We start from the raw sequence: 16,590 nt of genomic DNA, 5'->3' as shown, positions 1-16,590 counted from the left end.
TGAGCTCATGACCTGAGCTGCAGTTGGTCACTTAACCAACTGAGCCACCCAGGTGCCCCAGTGGAGGAGGGCTATTTTAAAGAGAAGCAGCAGCAGGTGAAAGCACAGTGGTGGGAAGGAAGAGGCCATTTATTATTTACTTTTTGTATTATATGTTTAAGTTTAGAGGATCTTTTGTATGTTTTAAAATTCCGTATGGAAAGGTATAATTTTGTAAATTCTAAGTTGTTTTTGCTCTTTTACAGGATAACATCACACCACTTCTAGTTGCTGTAAATGAAAACAAACAGCAAATAGTGGAAGTTCTGGTAGAAAAGGCAGCAAATATACATGCAGAGGATAAATTAAAAAGGTGCAGTAGTTTTCTTTTAAACCTTAGTATGGTTCTACAGTGGTAATAATTATTCAAGTCAGGAAGATTAACTTCAGAAGAAGAAGATTAATTTATAATTATATAATGAAAAATATCAACACATCACCAGTTAGGTAGAAAGCAATTATTCTGACTGGGCAACATGAAGAACAGGGTATAGCAGAATTCATATCCCTTGATGATGTTGACTCATGTCATTTGCAGTGTTTATTTTTAAGTAGGTTCCATGTTCGGTGTGGAGTCCAATGCTGGACGTGAACTCATGACTCTGAGATCAAGACCCGAGCTGAGGTCAAGAGTCTGATGCTTAACCAACTGAGTCACCCAGTTGCTCCTGCAATGTTTTTTGTTTGTTTGTTTGTTTTTGTTTTTTTTCCTGCCACATGATTTTGTGTTAACTAAAGGGATTTCACTTTAGTTTTATAAAGGGTGGACTCTCAGCTCTTAATTTACTTAATGGCACAATATTGGCCTTCTTAACCCTTTTATGGTATTTTTTACACTTCTACTTCATAGAGGCACGTGGGTGGCTCAGCTGGTTAAGCATCCGACTTTGGCTCAGGTGATCATCTCATGGTTCATGGGTTGAACCCCACATCAGGCTCTGTGCTGACAGTGCAGAGCCTGCTTCGGATTCTCAATCTCTCTCTGTCTCTCTCTCTCTGTCTCTCTGTGTCTCTCTCTGTCTCTCTCTCTCTCTTTCTCTCTCTCTCTCTGTGTCTCTGCCCCTTGCCCACACTCTCGTGTGCACTCTCTCTCTTTCTCAAAATAAATCGTAAATAAACTTAAAAAAAAATTTCTACTTCATATACATTTTTCCTTCAAAGATGTATATTGGGGTGCCTGGGTGTCTCAGTTGGTTAAGTCTATGACTTTGGCTGTGGACATGATGTCATGGTTCGTGGGTTCGAGCCCCAGGCCGGGCTCTGTGCTGACAGCTTGGAGCCTGGAGCTGCTTTGGATTCTGTGTATCCCACTGTCTCTCCCTCTCCTTGCTTGAGCTGTGTCTCTCAAAAGCAAATAAATGCTAAAAAAAAAAGATGCATATTAAACATAAATAGGAGTTGTTGTGTCTTTTGGATGACACTTTTCTTTAAATTGCTTTTTTTTCTTTTTTGAGTAATACTGATGGCGTTAGGTGATCTCTAAGTGATGATTAATTACTATTACCAAGTCTCATCAGGTTTTATCCTTTTTCATGTCCAGTATATGTATTTTTGATTTTATTTTCAATTGGTAGGAGTAGAAAGATGAAAGATAACTTTCACTGTATAGACTTATCCTTTAATGAGGATAAGTTATAGGTGGGTGATAAAGAAGGAAGAGATGTGCTTTAGATTCACACAAGACTAAGTTGATTCATAGCTTTCCTACTGGCTAGGTGTTGTGACCTTGGGAGTGTTACGTATCATCACTAAATATGTTACCTGATATGAAAAGGAGGATAATAATATATCCTTCAAGGGTGGTTGTGCGTAAATAATATTTTATATACATAGCATTTAATTTAGTGCCTACCATATGCTTATCAGCATCGTTAACTGTCTTTATGCCTCTTTTGTTAGCATTCGCATTAAAATATTATCATTTTAAGCCTGCAGATAGTTTTTATACTTGCTTGACCTCTAGATGGCTTTGAAGTGCACTATATCAGATTAAGGAATACGTGGGGAATTATTTTTTTTTAAATCTTTACCTATTCAGATAAGTGACCTAGCATAGTTTCTTGTTTATCAAAAGACGTTAAATTAGCAAGTCTATAATACATTACCCAAGTGGGACAAGAAGCTTCCTTTTTGTCCCTTCATTTTACTCTTGGAGATCATTTACACAGATGAACACTGAAACATGTAAATGGTCGATTCTGAACAGATAGGCAAGATATTAACCTGATAAAGTATATCAAATTAGCTGTTTAAATAACTCTAAATTCCTAAGAGTGAAGTTATCTCTGTTATTTTAGAACAGCCTTCATGCTTGCTGTAAATTATGACTCAACAAATGTAGTCAGGCTGCTTCTTCAGCAAGGTATTGATCCCTTTCCTCAAGATGTATATGGATGGGCTGCAGATGAATATGCTTATATTAAGGGTTTTAATCTGTAAGTGTTTGTATTAAAATGCTAGTTATTACTAAACTGAGGTTTAAAATAATTTAACTGTTAACTTCGTATGTAACAGATGGGATTTCGTAGTTTGATCAGGCAGTTTTGGAATGGCAGTCGGTTAGTCCACAACATTAGCCAGAAATCAAGCAAAGGACTAGACTAGTTGGAAGTAGGAATGTGTGCAGGATTCTTTATCTCAGGACTTTTGAGACATTTATCCTCCAGGATCCTAACCTTATCCATTTCATTTCAAGTATAACCCCTCTGCATGGGACACAAATAATGTTACATCTGTGTTTTCTAACTAGTAACTTGGGTCTTGAAATGTTCAGTTTTGTAGAAGACCCTCTACTTTCCTTTGAGGGCTATCTCCTGTACCCTGTCCCTTGAATTTTCCACGAACCTAAGGAGCACCCTAAGACCAAAGAGACAGTCCTCTTTCACAAGTCATTTGGAGGGGAAAAAAGGACATCCTGATCATTCTACAGTTTCCTTTGATTCTGTTGCTGCAGCATTGCTGTTGAAACTGGTGCTGCAGTCTGGTTGTGATTGACCTTTACTCCCAGGATTCCCTTGCTGATCCAGTTTTCAGTCTTCATGGTGTTCCACACTTAGATTTCAAAGCTACAAAGTTTCTTTGTTCACTGCACATGCACATATGCTCAGCAGCTATCCCAAAGCACCAGCACCCTGTTTGGGCAGCTGGGCCTCCTGGCTTTCGCCATACACCCCTGTCCCTCCACACTCAAAGACCTTATGTGGAACCTATATCTTAGCCTAGACTTTCCTTATGAGTTACCCTTTGAGGATCTTGTTTGGTTTGTTGTTGTTGTTGTTGTTGTTGTTGTTGTTGTTGTTGTTTTGCCAGAAGATGTTAGTTGGGACCATTCTAAGCTGTCAGAGAGGTTCAAATGATGCTGCAGGAAGAGATCGGACTTCTCTTTCTCCTTTGTTAGCAGATATGTACCCCTGCCTTTTTTTAAGTAGGCTCCAAGCCCAGCGTGGAGTCCAACATGGGGCTTGAACTCACGAGCCTGAGATCAAGACCCAAGCTGAGATCAAGAGTTGGATGCCCAACGGACTGAGCCACCCAGGTGCCCCTGGACCACCGGTTTAAATCCTGTGGAGCATCTTTTTCTGAAGTCATGGAAGGTCTCATCTTGCCCTTCCCAGAGTAATGAGCATCACCTAAGAGGCCATGGCCTGAGAGGCCATGTTTTGGGTATAATATCTCATTAAATCCTCTTATCAACCTTATAAAATAAGGCAGTAATTTCCCTTGTTTTATAGAGGGAGATTTTGAGCCAAAGAGAAGTGGCTTCTCCAAGAACAAATAGCTATAGGTTATAGAGCTAGGACTTCTGAGTTCCAAACTCTTTCCATTCTGGAAAGCGAATTCTAATTATTCTCATTTCTATTTGATGTGTATTTACTTTTGATAGAGGGAGACGGAGTACGAGCTGGGGTGGGGTGGTTGCAGAGAGAGAGGAAGACACAGAATCCGAAGCAGGCTCCAGGCTCTGCGCTATCAGCACAGAGCCCAATGTGGGGCTCAAAGCCATAAACCGTGAGATCATGACCTGAGCTAAAGTTGGATGCTTAACTACCCAGGTGCCCCTGGCAAGCTAGTTCTAATTTACTAAGCTAGAATGCCCTCAATTCATGACTGGTTCATCTTCCTGTTTTTTTATTCTTTAAGTACAGACTTAATGAAAAGCTTCTAGAACGTACAAATTTGAAGTATATGGGGTAATTAAAGTTTTGATATTTGCTCTGATATTAGTTGAAATACTCTAAGAATTTGATGTATTTGGTAAATGTTTTTCATATCAGCGTTAAAATAGTAATATTATTTATCACCCTTTTTTATACATAGCAGTAACGAAATAATTTGCCGACATAAAGAAGAAATCATGCTTAAAAATTCTTTGCAAAACAGCCATCCTGGTAAGACTTTACATAGTGAATTGCTCTTGGTGGTCCTAACATAAGTAAAGTCAGAGTAAGGGTGTTTTGATAATGAAAGAACAATGAAGAAAAGAACACCAATGTGTAAATTGCAGGTATATTTTTTTCTTTCTTAATTTCTCTCTTTATAGTCTAACGTTCAGAATTATTTAAGAAGTTAACTGTAGGTAATTGAAAATATAAGGCAGTATTATCTGAAAAGAAATTCATTATTTTAGTCATGACCCCTAAAATACCATGTGACATCTTTGTGTAATAAATACGAAAATGCTTTGTTAACTGTTTATTTAATTTTGAGAGAGAGAGAGAGAGAGTGAGAGAGAGAGAGAGCAAGAGAGGGACAGAGGAAGGTAGACAGAGGATCCAGAGCAGGCTCCACCACTGACAGCAGAGAGCCCAATGTGGGGTTGGAACTCGTGAGCTGCGAGATCACGACCTGAGCCAAGGTCAGATGCTTCACCAACTGAGCCATCCAGGTGCCCAGAGGAAAAAAGATTTTTAAGTTAGTATGTTTTATGTTTCCTCCATAAACATATTATAACAAATTGCACTTGTTATAAAAATGGATCTTTTATAAAATGTTTACAAATGGATTATATTCAGTAAAAATTGTTACCTAGCGATTTGTCTCATTAAAAAATGAACCAGCCCTCAAACTGGGAATTCTACAGTACTTTCCTGGTACCATAAACAAATGGCAAATAATAAGAATTGAAAATCTTAGCTAGTGTGCAGCACTGCCAATGAGATTGTTTTTTTACAGATAGCTTCCAGGAGTACCGAAGAAAAGCAATGCCTTGTTGAGAGGCATAGGTTATTTCACATATTGTCTCAACAAGGTCTCACCATTATCAACTTCACTCCTCATAAATCAAGACAGAATGAGAGGGGCGCTTGGGTGGCTGCGTCGGTTAAGTGTCCAACTCTTGATTTCAGGTCAGGTCATCATCATCTCGCAGTTGGTGAGTTGGAGTCCTGTGTCAGACTTCTCTGTCGGGCTCGTTGCTGACAGCTCAGAGCCTGTGTGGCATTTTCCCTTTTCCTTCTCTCTCTGCCCCTCCCCTGTACATGCATGGTCTGCATCTCTCAAAAAAAAATAAACATTTAAAAACAACAACAACAAATCCAGAATGAGATATGTTGACTTCATTAGAACAGTGTTTTCTTCTGTTTGTTGGAGAATTGTCATGACACTGTAATTTTGTTAGAATAAGATAGTCCGTTGCCATTAGTCAAAATGTTATCTTCGCAAGTATTCAAATAGGGCAACTTGGGCTCCAGAAATTATAATAACAGCACAAAAATGTTTCACAATCACACACACACACAAAATGCTACTGTTGCTCCCTAGTTGTGGCACCTAGTGCACTGTACAATCTGAAAAGTAGGAAGAAAGCTTTAACTTGGTAGACTGTTACCAAAGGATTTCTGTAGGTTAGTTTTGGAAGTTACAGGAAAGGTAAAGATAGAACAGACAGCGTTTTGATCATTAAGGTGCTCATAACAGAATAGAGCTGTCCCTGCGGTTTTTGAAACAGAAAAGTTTCTGTGGTTTTTAAAAATAATTTTCAAAGGGATCATTTTTATTCATGTCCATTTGTTCACTTCACAAGTAACTCTTAAGTGCCTGTTAGCTACTAAGTGTTATCCCGTTGTTGTAGAATACAAACATTCAAAAACCAGTCTCTGCAACCCAGGAGTCTGTTGTTACCACTGCCATTTGTATTATTTACTCTATTTAGTGCTTACTGGGTGCCAGAGTCTCATAGAGCTTATAATTATCATTGTTATTTTATATTGGCATTTGTTCCAGTTACCGTAAGTTCCCGGTGAGGAATCTGAGTTTTCAAGGACTGGGTAGAATCTACGGTAAGCATGCAGAGTGAGGAGTTCAGTTTGCCAGGTAGAGAGGCAGAAGGACCAACATTTGTATGTTTGACAATGTTGGTAAACTATCACGATTACGTGTTTGGCGGAGTACACAGCAGTGCAGAGGCGAAGGTGTAGGGGTGAACTTAGCAGGATTTATGAGCAGTTGGGTTTTGCTGGTAGAAAACGTGTGCTATGGGAATGGTTGGGAATGAGGTGAATACGTAGGTAAGACAAGCTTATGGAAGTTTGTTAGTGCTATAGAAAGCAGTAGATCTTACCCGATAGGCCTTGGGAAATTTCTTCGGTAGAATGCTTTTAGCGGCAAATAATAGGTGACTTCTAACAGTGACTAAAACAGTAGGAACCAGAAATGTTTTGATGGTCAGTGATGTCATCAGGATCCCAGTCATCACTTGTTCAGTTCTGGAGTTGGGGGTATTTTTATTTCTCCTTTCCGGGATGGCTATTTAGCAACAGCTCCAGGTATCATATTCTCACATGGCAACATCCAGTGGGTGGGAAGGACTGCTTTTCTTTAGGTGTTTCTTTTCACTAGGAAGAGGCTTGCAGTAGACTTCCTCTAACATTTTAAAGACTAGGTTATGTCACATACTCATTCCTAAAGTGGTCCCTGGTAAATCAGGTACTGTGATTAGCTTAGAATAATCCTTTCTCTTTTTGAAGCCAGGGTGAGGCCACCTTTTCTGTGTATGGAGACAATAAATATCCAAATAAAGTTGTGATTCTCTAGCAAAAATGAAGAATATGGAATGGCTCTTAGGGACGGAACCAGCAGTATGTGATGCAGGGATTTTGGAGAATTTGAAGCAGAAGACTAATAAGATTAGATTTGAGTTTAGGACACTCTGGTTATGGCATAAAATACAGATCACCAAGCCTTTTTCCTAAAAAGCCAGTGAATATTTTAGGTGATGTGGTTTCTCAGCTCTGCCCTTGTAGTGTGAAAGCAGCCATAGCAATATGTAAGTGAAGACATGGGGCCATGCCCCAATAAACATTATTTACAGAACGAGATGGCAGGTTGGATTTGACCTGTGGCCATAGCATGCTGAACCCTCATATGGAGGATAGGTTATAGGAAACCACATAAAGAGACTGGGAGGCAAAGGAAGCTCTTGTTTTCTTAGCCTAGTATTAGTCCATTGTGAAACTTTCAGCTGTGTAGTTTGAAAACGTCAGGGGGTTCAATTTATTCCATTAATTTTTTTTCAGGGCCTTGTGTCTTTCTCATTTGTTTTGCTTATTTTTTTTATTCATTTAAGAAATATCAATAATATTTTGTGGCTTTTTTATCAGTTAAGAACTCACGTTTGACTAGGGCAATGGCAGGGAAAAGACAAAGCAGAGACCAAAACAGTATAGTAATACGAATCTGTGATTCCTGAATATGAAAAGTTAAGGGGTGAGAGAGAACTCTCAGAAGATTCAGAAGTTTCCAGGTTGTGTGCCAGCATGTAAATTGGACATGAAAAATGTGTAGGACTTTATCAGATGAACAGAGGAGAGCAGCAGGAATGAGGATACAGTAATTATGACTTTTGATTATTTTGGCAATGATTGCCTTTAATAGGTGAAGTATATTTTTAATTTTCTAAGAAATTAAGGAAAGGAAAGAAACAAAAAACTATAATCAGTAGTATGTTTCTATACTGTGTCTGATAGTTCTGTTTTTTCTAGAACAATCCCTGTTACTTCTTTTCATTCCTATCTGCCAGAAAAATGAACTAAGTCCTAGTTAGTTGGAAAAATTAACTGATTTTTCATATTTGAGAGGAACTTGTGTATGGTAGAACATAGTGGCAACCACCAGGATTCTCTCTCTCTTTTTTTTTCTGAGTAAAATAGGACTGTTGCTTGTTTCACACTTTGTGACATCATGATTTCATCTATTCCTTTTAAACCTTTCTTCGCATGGATATATAGGGATGTAGGAATTTTCAAGGCAAATACCAAGAAAAAGAGATTCCAGGAAAGGTATTCTGTGACATAACTTTCTGACTGTAGCCACGTGTGTGACATCAACCCAAATAATAAAATTTCATATAATGCGTTGTGATAGAGGCACCACAACGACACCCAGATTTGATTATTCACTGGAAGATCTCACAGGACTCAGCATACAGTTGTTGCCTATGGTTTGTTATGGGGACAGGCTAGAAAGGCCAATCAGCACAGACAAATGGTGCATGGGGTGAAGTCCAGAGTAGACCAAGCACAGGCTTCCAGGACTCCTATCTTTATGGAGTTAGCAGGATGTGCTTAATTCCTCCAGCATGAAATTAGGACAGCACAAGTGAAATGTTGTCTGCCAGTACGAGGCTTATGGATACTCAGTGCCCGAGGTTTTCATCAAATGCTAAGCACATAGGCATCTTCTCCTTAGCATGTCCCAAAATTCCAGGTTTCCAGAAAGAAATCAAGTGTACGGCCTTAAGCACACTGATTTTACCAATACTTAGGCACAGTGAGCTTCTATTACCAAGCTAGGGAATGGTGGAAACCTTCCTTAAATCCAAGATCCCAGGGAACAACCAAGGGCCATTCATTCAAGTAGGATATTCTGAGGGTAGCCATCTTCGGCCTGCTGGATGAAACCTTTTCTGCATAGAAATTACAGCCCTCAATTCATTTTTGGTGGTGTCTTAAAATTTTATTTTAATAGCAAGTAAAATGATGGTTATCATGGTACTGGTTTCAGTTTCATCATCCATATGAAGTAGGTATTTGTACAAAAAAGACTAGGGCAATATTAGGTCATTATCATCTTTTTTTTCTATGATTAAGCTTTCATTATGATTCTTAGATACGATCAGCATAATGATTTTTGATTTAAAATTAGAATAAAATCTCAATTATATGGAAAACCCAGGTTTGATTCATACAGTGCTGAATCCCTGTTTATAGTTATATTTGGTCATATTCATCAATTGTTTTCTTGCCTAAATATACAAATAACTTGTATTTTTGTATTTTGCTTTATGTATTTTCATATACTTCCATATGGGAGACAGTATCCCTATTGTGTTACTTTGATCTCTATCTTAATGTTCAAGGTGACTGTATCATGGTTAATATATGCTAAGAGTAGCTTCAATGGATACCGTGTTTGGTGGTTGTACTTTGTTTGATTGTTTTTTACATTTAATGATCCTTATTTTTTCAGCAGTTTTAAGTTCACAGCAAAATATAATAGAAAGTACAGAGAGTCTCCATATACCATACCACGCTCCCGTACACGCCTAGCCTCCCCTGTTGTTAACATCTTGCACGACAGTGGTCCATTTTTAGTAGTAATTTTTTTTCAGTTCCTTTGTTTAGTTTTGAGTGAGAGAGCATGTATGCGTGTGAGCAGCCAAGGGGCAGAGGGAGAAGGGAGAAAGAATCCTGTGCTGTCAGCACAGAGCCTGATGCAGGACTTGATTCCATGAAATGTGAGATCATGACCTGAGCTCAGATCCAGACATGGACGCTGAACCAATTGAGCCACCCAGGCACCCTGACAAGAGTGGTGCATTTTATATGGACACTAACTCATCATTTTCAGGCAATGTCTCTAATTTGCATTAGTGTTCAGCCTTGGTGTTATACATTCTATGGGTTTTAACAAATGTGTAATGATGTGAATCCACCTTTGTCGTATCGCGTGAAAGAGTTTCACTGCCTTAAAAGTCCTCTGTGCTTGGGCGCCTGGGTGGCTCAGTCGGTTAAGTGTCTGACTTTGGCTCAAGTCATGATCTCGTGGTTCACGAGATCGAGCCCCGTGTCAGGCTCTGGAATGACAGATCGGAGCCTGGAGCCTGCTTCCGATTATGTGTCTCCCTCTCTCTCTGACCCTCCCCCCATTCATGTTCTGTCTCTAAAATAAATAAACGTTAAAAAAATTTAAAAAATAGTCCTTGGGGGTGTGCCCCTTTTTCCCTACATTCACCCCAACCCTTACCTCCATAGTCTTGCTCTTTAAAGAGTGTCATATAGTAACAATCATACAGTGGCTATCGTTGAATGTTTAGAAAATTAAAATTCCCCACTAATTGAATGTAAGCATTCAAGATATTCTTTGCCCTTTGTTTTGTTTTGTTGCTCATCAGTAGAGGATCTGATGACGTATGCCTTCCATGAAAACAAGCATGATTTTTCTAGATGTGTGTCACCCAATGGGGAGGGTTGAGAAAAATGACATCATGAGCCACTACATAGTACCAACATTGGGATCCTCCTCTGTGATGTGCGGTGGGTCTAGATAGACTCTCTAGCAATGGAAGGAGACAGTGTCGAGAAGTTAGAAGTTTATCAAATTGGAATGCCACAGCCTTCCAACTTACCTTGGCATTGGAAATAAGGCCAGGGAGAGTCTGCTTGTTATGGTTTGGCCATGATGCAAAGTACAATAGCTATGGAGCACATTTGTGAGGTGTTGTTTCATCCTAACTCTGAACAGTCTCTACTAAATGGCTGGGGAAGTTCTGCTGTGTTACAGCAAAATAAAAAAACTCTCTTTTAACTTCTATAGGGGTGGAAGTCCAGAAAAATCATGCTAGTTACAGTTTGACATTGTCAGCTTGTGATAATCATTCTCCTAACGACACCATTTTCCTCCAGTGTCATAGAGTTGGTCAGTGATGGCCATTGTAAACATCAGTTCACCTGTAGGTGTCAAATTTTGATTAAACCCACTCTTGCTTTTGGTCAATATAGAGGAGAAAGTAAAATTTCTTAGTGCTTTAAGCCTACGAATGGTATAATTACATTTCAGTGCAGTGTGGTTTCCAGGTGTGGTCCCAAAGCAATACTTTTTCACAAATCATAAGCTGTACACTTGTAATTTCCTCTATTTTTCAATTGTTGATTTAACATGTATTTTGCTTTCTTCTTTAGGAGCAGATAAGAATGCTGAGGAAGATTCTATAGCCAGGTAGGATTTTTATGGATTTGTAAAAGTGACATTCGTTGGGGCACGTGGGTGGCTCAGTCGGTTAAGATTGTGACTCTTGACTTCAACTCAGGTTTGTGAGATCAAGCCCCACGTCGGGTTTTGCGCTGACAGCCTCCTTGGGATATCTTTCCCGATTTCTGTGTGCACTCACTCTCAAAGTATAAAGGAATGAAATGAAATGAAATGAAATGAAATGAAATGAAATGAAATGAAATGAAATGAAATGAAATGAAATGGAAAATGAAAGGAAAGGAAGTGAAACGAATGAACTGAAAATTATGTGTTTCCTAAGGGAACGCAGAGAACAAAAGCAGTTGTTGAGTGGTCTACCCTGGACAAGACACTATATCCTATGCATAACATCTGTTAAATTATATAGGCATTGCATAGCTTTGCAAAATAGCTGTGTTGTTGTAGCCTACTTTTTATTACTTTGGCAACTGTGGTTCAGGGAGGTTGAAGACTCGACCATGATTCCATAGTTAATGGGTAGCTGAGGGGCTTTTCCCGTCAGCCTGTGTAGCTGCCACATCCATTCTCTGGTTCCTCAGCAGCACTGAGATGAAGATACAGATCCTAGGGCAGATCAACTCAGAATGTCAAAGCTAATCATGTCGGAACTCTAATTTAGGGTTTTCCTAAGAAACCAGGTTAGTGCAAGCATTTGCCCTTATGTATTTGACCCCTAGTGCTAACAAAAGTCATTAGTGCAGTGGTAACTAGTCCCTTGTTTTTACCATCCGAGATTTTAGGATGGATGTCAGCTATGGCCATGGTGTCAAGGCTTTTACATAATAAGCAAGATGTCGTCAGGCATCTCCTTAGATGTGATGATATCCCCTCTTCTTGAGACAAATGAGTTTTCTGTAAGGGAAGGGTATCTAGTTGTAGACCATGTTACGTTAATTAAATTCAGTCTCTATCGCAAGGATATTGCTAGGATATTTCGAGGATTCTCTGTTGCCTAAGTTCCCAGTCTGGTTTCCCTTTGGACTAGTACCCTTGACTAGTTCTAGGAAGCTTTTTCTTTTTTGGAGATTTTTTCCCTATGAAGTTTCTGTACTGTGTTTTTGCCTTTTTACTTTCTTCTCTGGGTTTCTTGGTATTTCTTTTTTTTTTTTTTCCCATTAATATTTCCCCTTCTGCCAGCTAAGGACTCTCCATTTTTCCAGAGGCCAAATCAAAACTACTTATAGTCTCAAGATTTAGGGAACCTCAGAGATTGATTCATCAAAATACCCTCTGGTAATTCAACCTCTGTTTAGCCTCCTTGCCCAATGGTTGCTTACATGGACAGTTTGAAACTCAAAAGAGATTGAAGTGACCTAGTTAGATATGATAAGTCACAGAAATGAGATTTACATTCGGGTTCTTTTCCTTCCTTTCTTTCTTTCTTTCTTTCTTTCTTTCTTTCTTTCTTTCTCTCTTTCTTCTTTCTTTCTTTCATTTCTTTCTTTGTTTTTTTTGTCTTCATCTCGCAGACAAATATTTCAATGATAGAAATCTGGAGAGTGGGTCTAATGAATACAATGAAGGAGGGTAAGAGTCGAATTAGCAGAGGAGACCAGGTTTCAAGAAGAACAACACTGAGTTGGATAGAAACAAGAGTTTTAGGAAAGATGTCAGAATATGGGGGTTTATGCCAAGTGAGATAAAGGTGAATGACAGGAATGAAGGACCCAGGATTAGAGGAGTTGTTTAGAAAGGCATATTCAAATAGAGAGTTCAAGAGGGTCGTGACCAGGTTTCTGCTTTTGTGTGTGTTGGTTTCATTGGAGGTGCGAGCATACCTCAGATTTTCTGTTGAGAGAGATTAAAAATCATTTGAGCTGCTGGGAAGAGTCTGTTTACAGCAAATACAAATATGATATCCCCTACTTCCACCCCAACTGAGGGAGGATAGCTTAGATCCTCTCAAGGAATTGGGGGTGGGGGGTGGAGATTCCGCACATCAGAGATGTATGGCCCAAGGCAAGCTGTCTCCTCACTCCACCTCTTTTCCTAAATCTGTGATGCCCTTCCCATGTACTTGTAGGGCTGGGCAGGGGTAGGACTGACTTGTCAAATCAGTAAGGGAGCTTCATCTGGATCGGTGATAACATGCCTATGTTGAGGGGACTGTGTGGATGACTGAGACTCCCAGTTCGCTTGTTCTCCAGGAGCAGGCCATGGTTCCTACCCTCGGTCATTTGAGCCCATCCTTGTTGTAGGAGTGTATGGCTTCAGAGGCTCAAGTTTGAAAGGTTGGGGAAGGCCACAGAACCGTGCCGAAGAGTGATGTAGGAGTGGGAGCTCATAGGGAAGAAAATAGTCAGGCAGCGTATAGAGAAATAGAGGCACAACTACCAGGACCATTTGATCGCAGTCTCTCTCCTTGGGTAGCTGAATGCCCCCTGAAGGCTTGGAATGTCTTGCTAGTTATTATGGACCTAAATAAGGCAAGACCAGTGTAGGAACAAAGTTGGCCGTGGGAACTTTTAATCTCTAGTTAGTACTACCACTCATAACATGGAAACCCAAACTTTGATATATTTAGTTAAACAGAGGTCTACCTCGCACACAATGTAATGGATGGTCCACCATGTTCGCCGTAAGTGTAGCACCCATCTGGTAAAGTATGATGGTGTTACGATACCACTGACTAGATAACCTATGCTGTACCTTTGAGCCTTGTGGTTATTCATTCTATAACTGGAACACTGAACTTCCCTCTCCCCTTCACCCATTTTGTCAATCCCCCCACCTCCCCTCCCTCTGGCAAGAGTCAATTCTCTGCATTTATGGGTCTGTTTCTGCTTTTGCTCTGTTTGTTCATTTATTCCCCATTTTACATTCTACACAGAAGTGAAATCATATAGGATTTGTCTTTCTCTGTCTGACTTATTTCACTTACCCTCATACCATCTAGGTACATCCATGATGTGCAGATCTCATTCTGTTTTATAGCTGCGTAATATTTCAGTGTGTGTGTGTGTGTGTGTGTGTGTGTGTGTGTGTGTGTGGTCTCTTCATGTATTGGTGGACACTTGGGTTGCTTCCATATCTTGTCTATTGTAAATAATGCTATAATAAAGATAGGCGTGCATATATCTTTTCAAATTAGTATTTCCATTTCCCTTGGGTAAATAAATACCCAGTAGTGGAATCACTGGATCCTATGGTATTTGTGTTTTTAATTCATTGAGGCCCCTCCATACTGGCTTTCACTGTGGCGATACCAATTTACATCCCATGGCCAGTGCACAAGGGTTGTTTTTTCTCCACACCCTGAGCAACCCTTGTTGTTTCCTGTGTGTTGAAACTGAGCCATTCTGACAGATGTGAGGTGAGAAGTCATTGTAGTAACGTTTATACATTTATTTTTCAACCATTTCAGAGCATTCCCTGCCTGTCATACTTGGTTATGGAAACTCAGACTGGGTCTTTCCTGGAGATTTCACAGGTTGGCAGAGGTGGAGTCAAAATAGAGAACTGAAAGTTTTTTTTAAAACAGGGTCCAAATTGTGAAAGACCTGTACTCTAGAAACCGTAACACACTGACGAAAGAAATTGAAGGTGACGGAAAGAAAGAGAAAGACATCCGATGCTCACAGATGGGAAGAATACATATTTTTAAAGTGTCTACACTACCCAAAAACATCTACAGATGTCATGCAATCCCTGTCACCATACCAACAGCATTTGTCACAGAGCTAGACAAACAAGCCTAAACGTTGTATACAACCACAAAAGACCTTGAATGGCCAAAGCAATATTGAAAACGAGGAACCCTGGAGGTATCGCAATCTCAGCTTTCAAGTTCTATTCCAAAGCTGTAGTAATCCAAACAGTATGGTGGGTACTGGCGTACAAAATAGCCTCATAGCTCAGTGGAATAGAACCGCAAACCCAGACATAAATCCACCACTGTATGGTCAGTTCATCTTCCACAAACAGAAAAGACTATCCATTGGGGAAAAGGCAGTCTCTTCACCAAATGGTGTTGGGTACACCAGACAAGTCACATTCCAAAGAATGAACCTGGGTCAATTTCTGTACCATACACACAAATAACCTCAAAATGAATTAAAGACCTAAGTGTGAGACCTTAAACCATAAAAATCCTTGAAGAGAGCACAGGCCGTCATTTCTCTGACTTTGGCTGTAGCAACATTTTACTAGTTATGTCGCTTGAGCCAAGGGAAATAAAGCAAGAATAAACTATGGGGACTACATTAACCTACAAAGCTTTTGCACAGTGAAGGGAAACATCAAAACTAAAAGGCATCCTCTGGGATGGGAGAACATATTTGCAAATATTTTGCAAATCCAGTAAAGGGATAGTATCCACAAAGTATAAAAAATTGATATGAGTAAACATCCTCCCCTCCAAAAAAGCCCAGTTTAAAAATGAGCAGAAGATATAACCAGACATTTTTTCCAAGACAATATACAGATGGTCAACAGACACAGGAAAAAAGGCTCCCCAAAACTACAACGAGATCATGTCACACATGTCAGAATGGCTAAACTCCAAGACACAAGAAGCAAGTGTTTGCGAGGATGTGGAGACAAAGGAAACCTCTTGAACTGTTGGTGGAAATGCAAATGGGTGCGGCCCCTCTGGAAAACAGTATGGAGATTCCTCAAAAAATTAAAAAGAGAACTCTCCTATGATCCAGTTATTGTACTATTGGATACTACCCAAAAAAATACAAAAAACACGAATTCCATGGGACACACGCACCCCTGTGTTTATTGCAGCATTATTTCCAATAGCCAGCGCAAACGTCCATTGACAAATGAGTGAATGCAGAAGTTCTATATGTATGTATCTGTGTGTGTATATGTTTTTCATACACACACACACACACACACACACACACACACACACACACCCTGGAATATTACTCAACCATAAAACAATGAAATCTTGCCATTTACTTGGCAAGGATGTAATCAGGATGGAGCCTGAGAGTAGTATGTTAAGAAAAGTCAGGGAAAGACAAATACCATATGATTTTACTCATGTAGCACTTAAGAAACAACAAATGAGCAAAGGAGAAAAAAGAAGGAGAGACAAACCAAGAAATAGGCTCTTACCTGCCGAGAACAAACAGATGGTTCCCAGAGAGGAGGTGAGTGGTGGGAAGGCTGAAGGAGGTGATGGGAATGAAGGAGTGCCCTTGTCATGAAGAGCATGGGGTGAGTATGGAGTTGGTGAATCACTATATTAAAAAACTGATATAGGGGCGCCTGGGTGGCGCAGTCGGTTAAGCGTCCGACTTCAGCCAGGTCACGATCTCGCGGTCCGTGGGTTCGAGCCCCACGTCAGGC

General features: G+C 39.8%; 1 protein-coding gene across 1 annotated transcript in view; it reads left to right on the top strand.

Moving 5' to 3' along the window:
* Window positions 1-13,745, top strand: part of LOC147572807 (ankyrin repeat domain-containing protein 26-like) — a 626,452-nt gene extending 612,707 nt beyond the window's left edge. The window contains exons 26-27 of the mRNA XM_086693296.1: window positions 11,217-11,253; window positions 13,674-13,745. Coding sequence (XP_086549422.1) covers window positions 11,217-11,249 — 33 coding nt within the window. The 3' untranslated portion in view covers window positions 11,250-11,253; window positions 13,674-13,745. The remainder of the gene's footprint in view (window positions 1-11,216; window positions 11,254-13,673) is intronic.
* Window positions 13,746-16,590: the final 2,845 nt, after the last annotated feature.

The sequence above is a fragment of the Puma concolor genome, chromosome E4, assembly GCF_028749965.1.
Source record: "Puma concolor isolate L17-30 chromosome E4, mPumCon1.1.hap2, whole genome shotgun sequence".
Taxonomy (NCBI): domain Eukaryota; kingdom Metazoa; phylum Chordata; class Mammalia; order Carnivora; family Felidae; genus Puma; species Puma concolor.
Note: the sequence above shows the minus strand (reverse complement) of the source record. Positions and strands in the feature narration are given on the sequence as shown.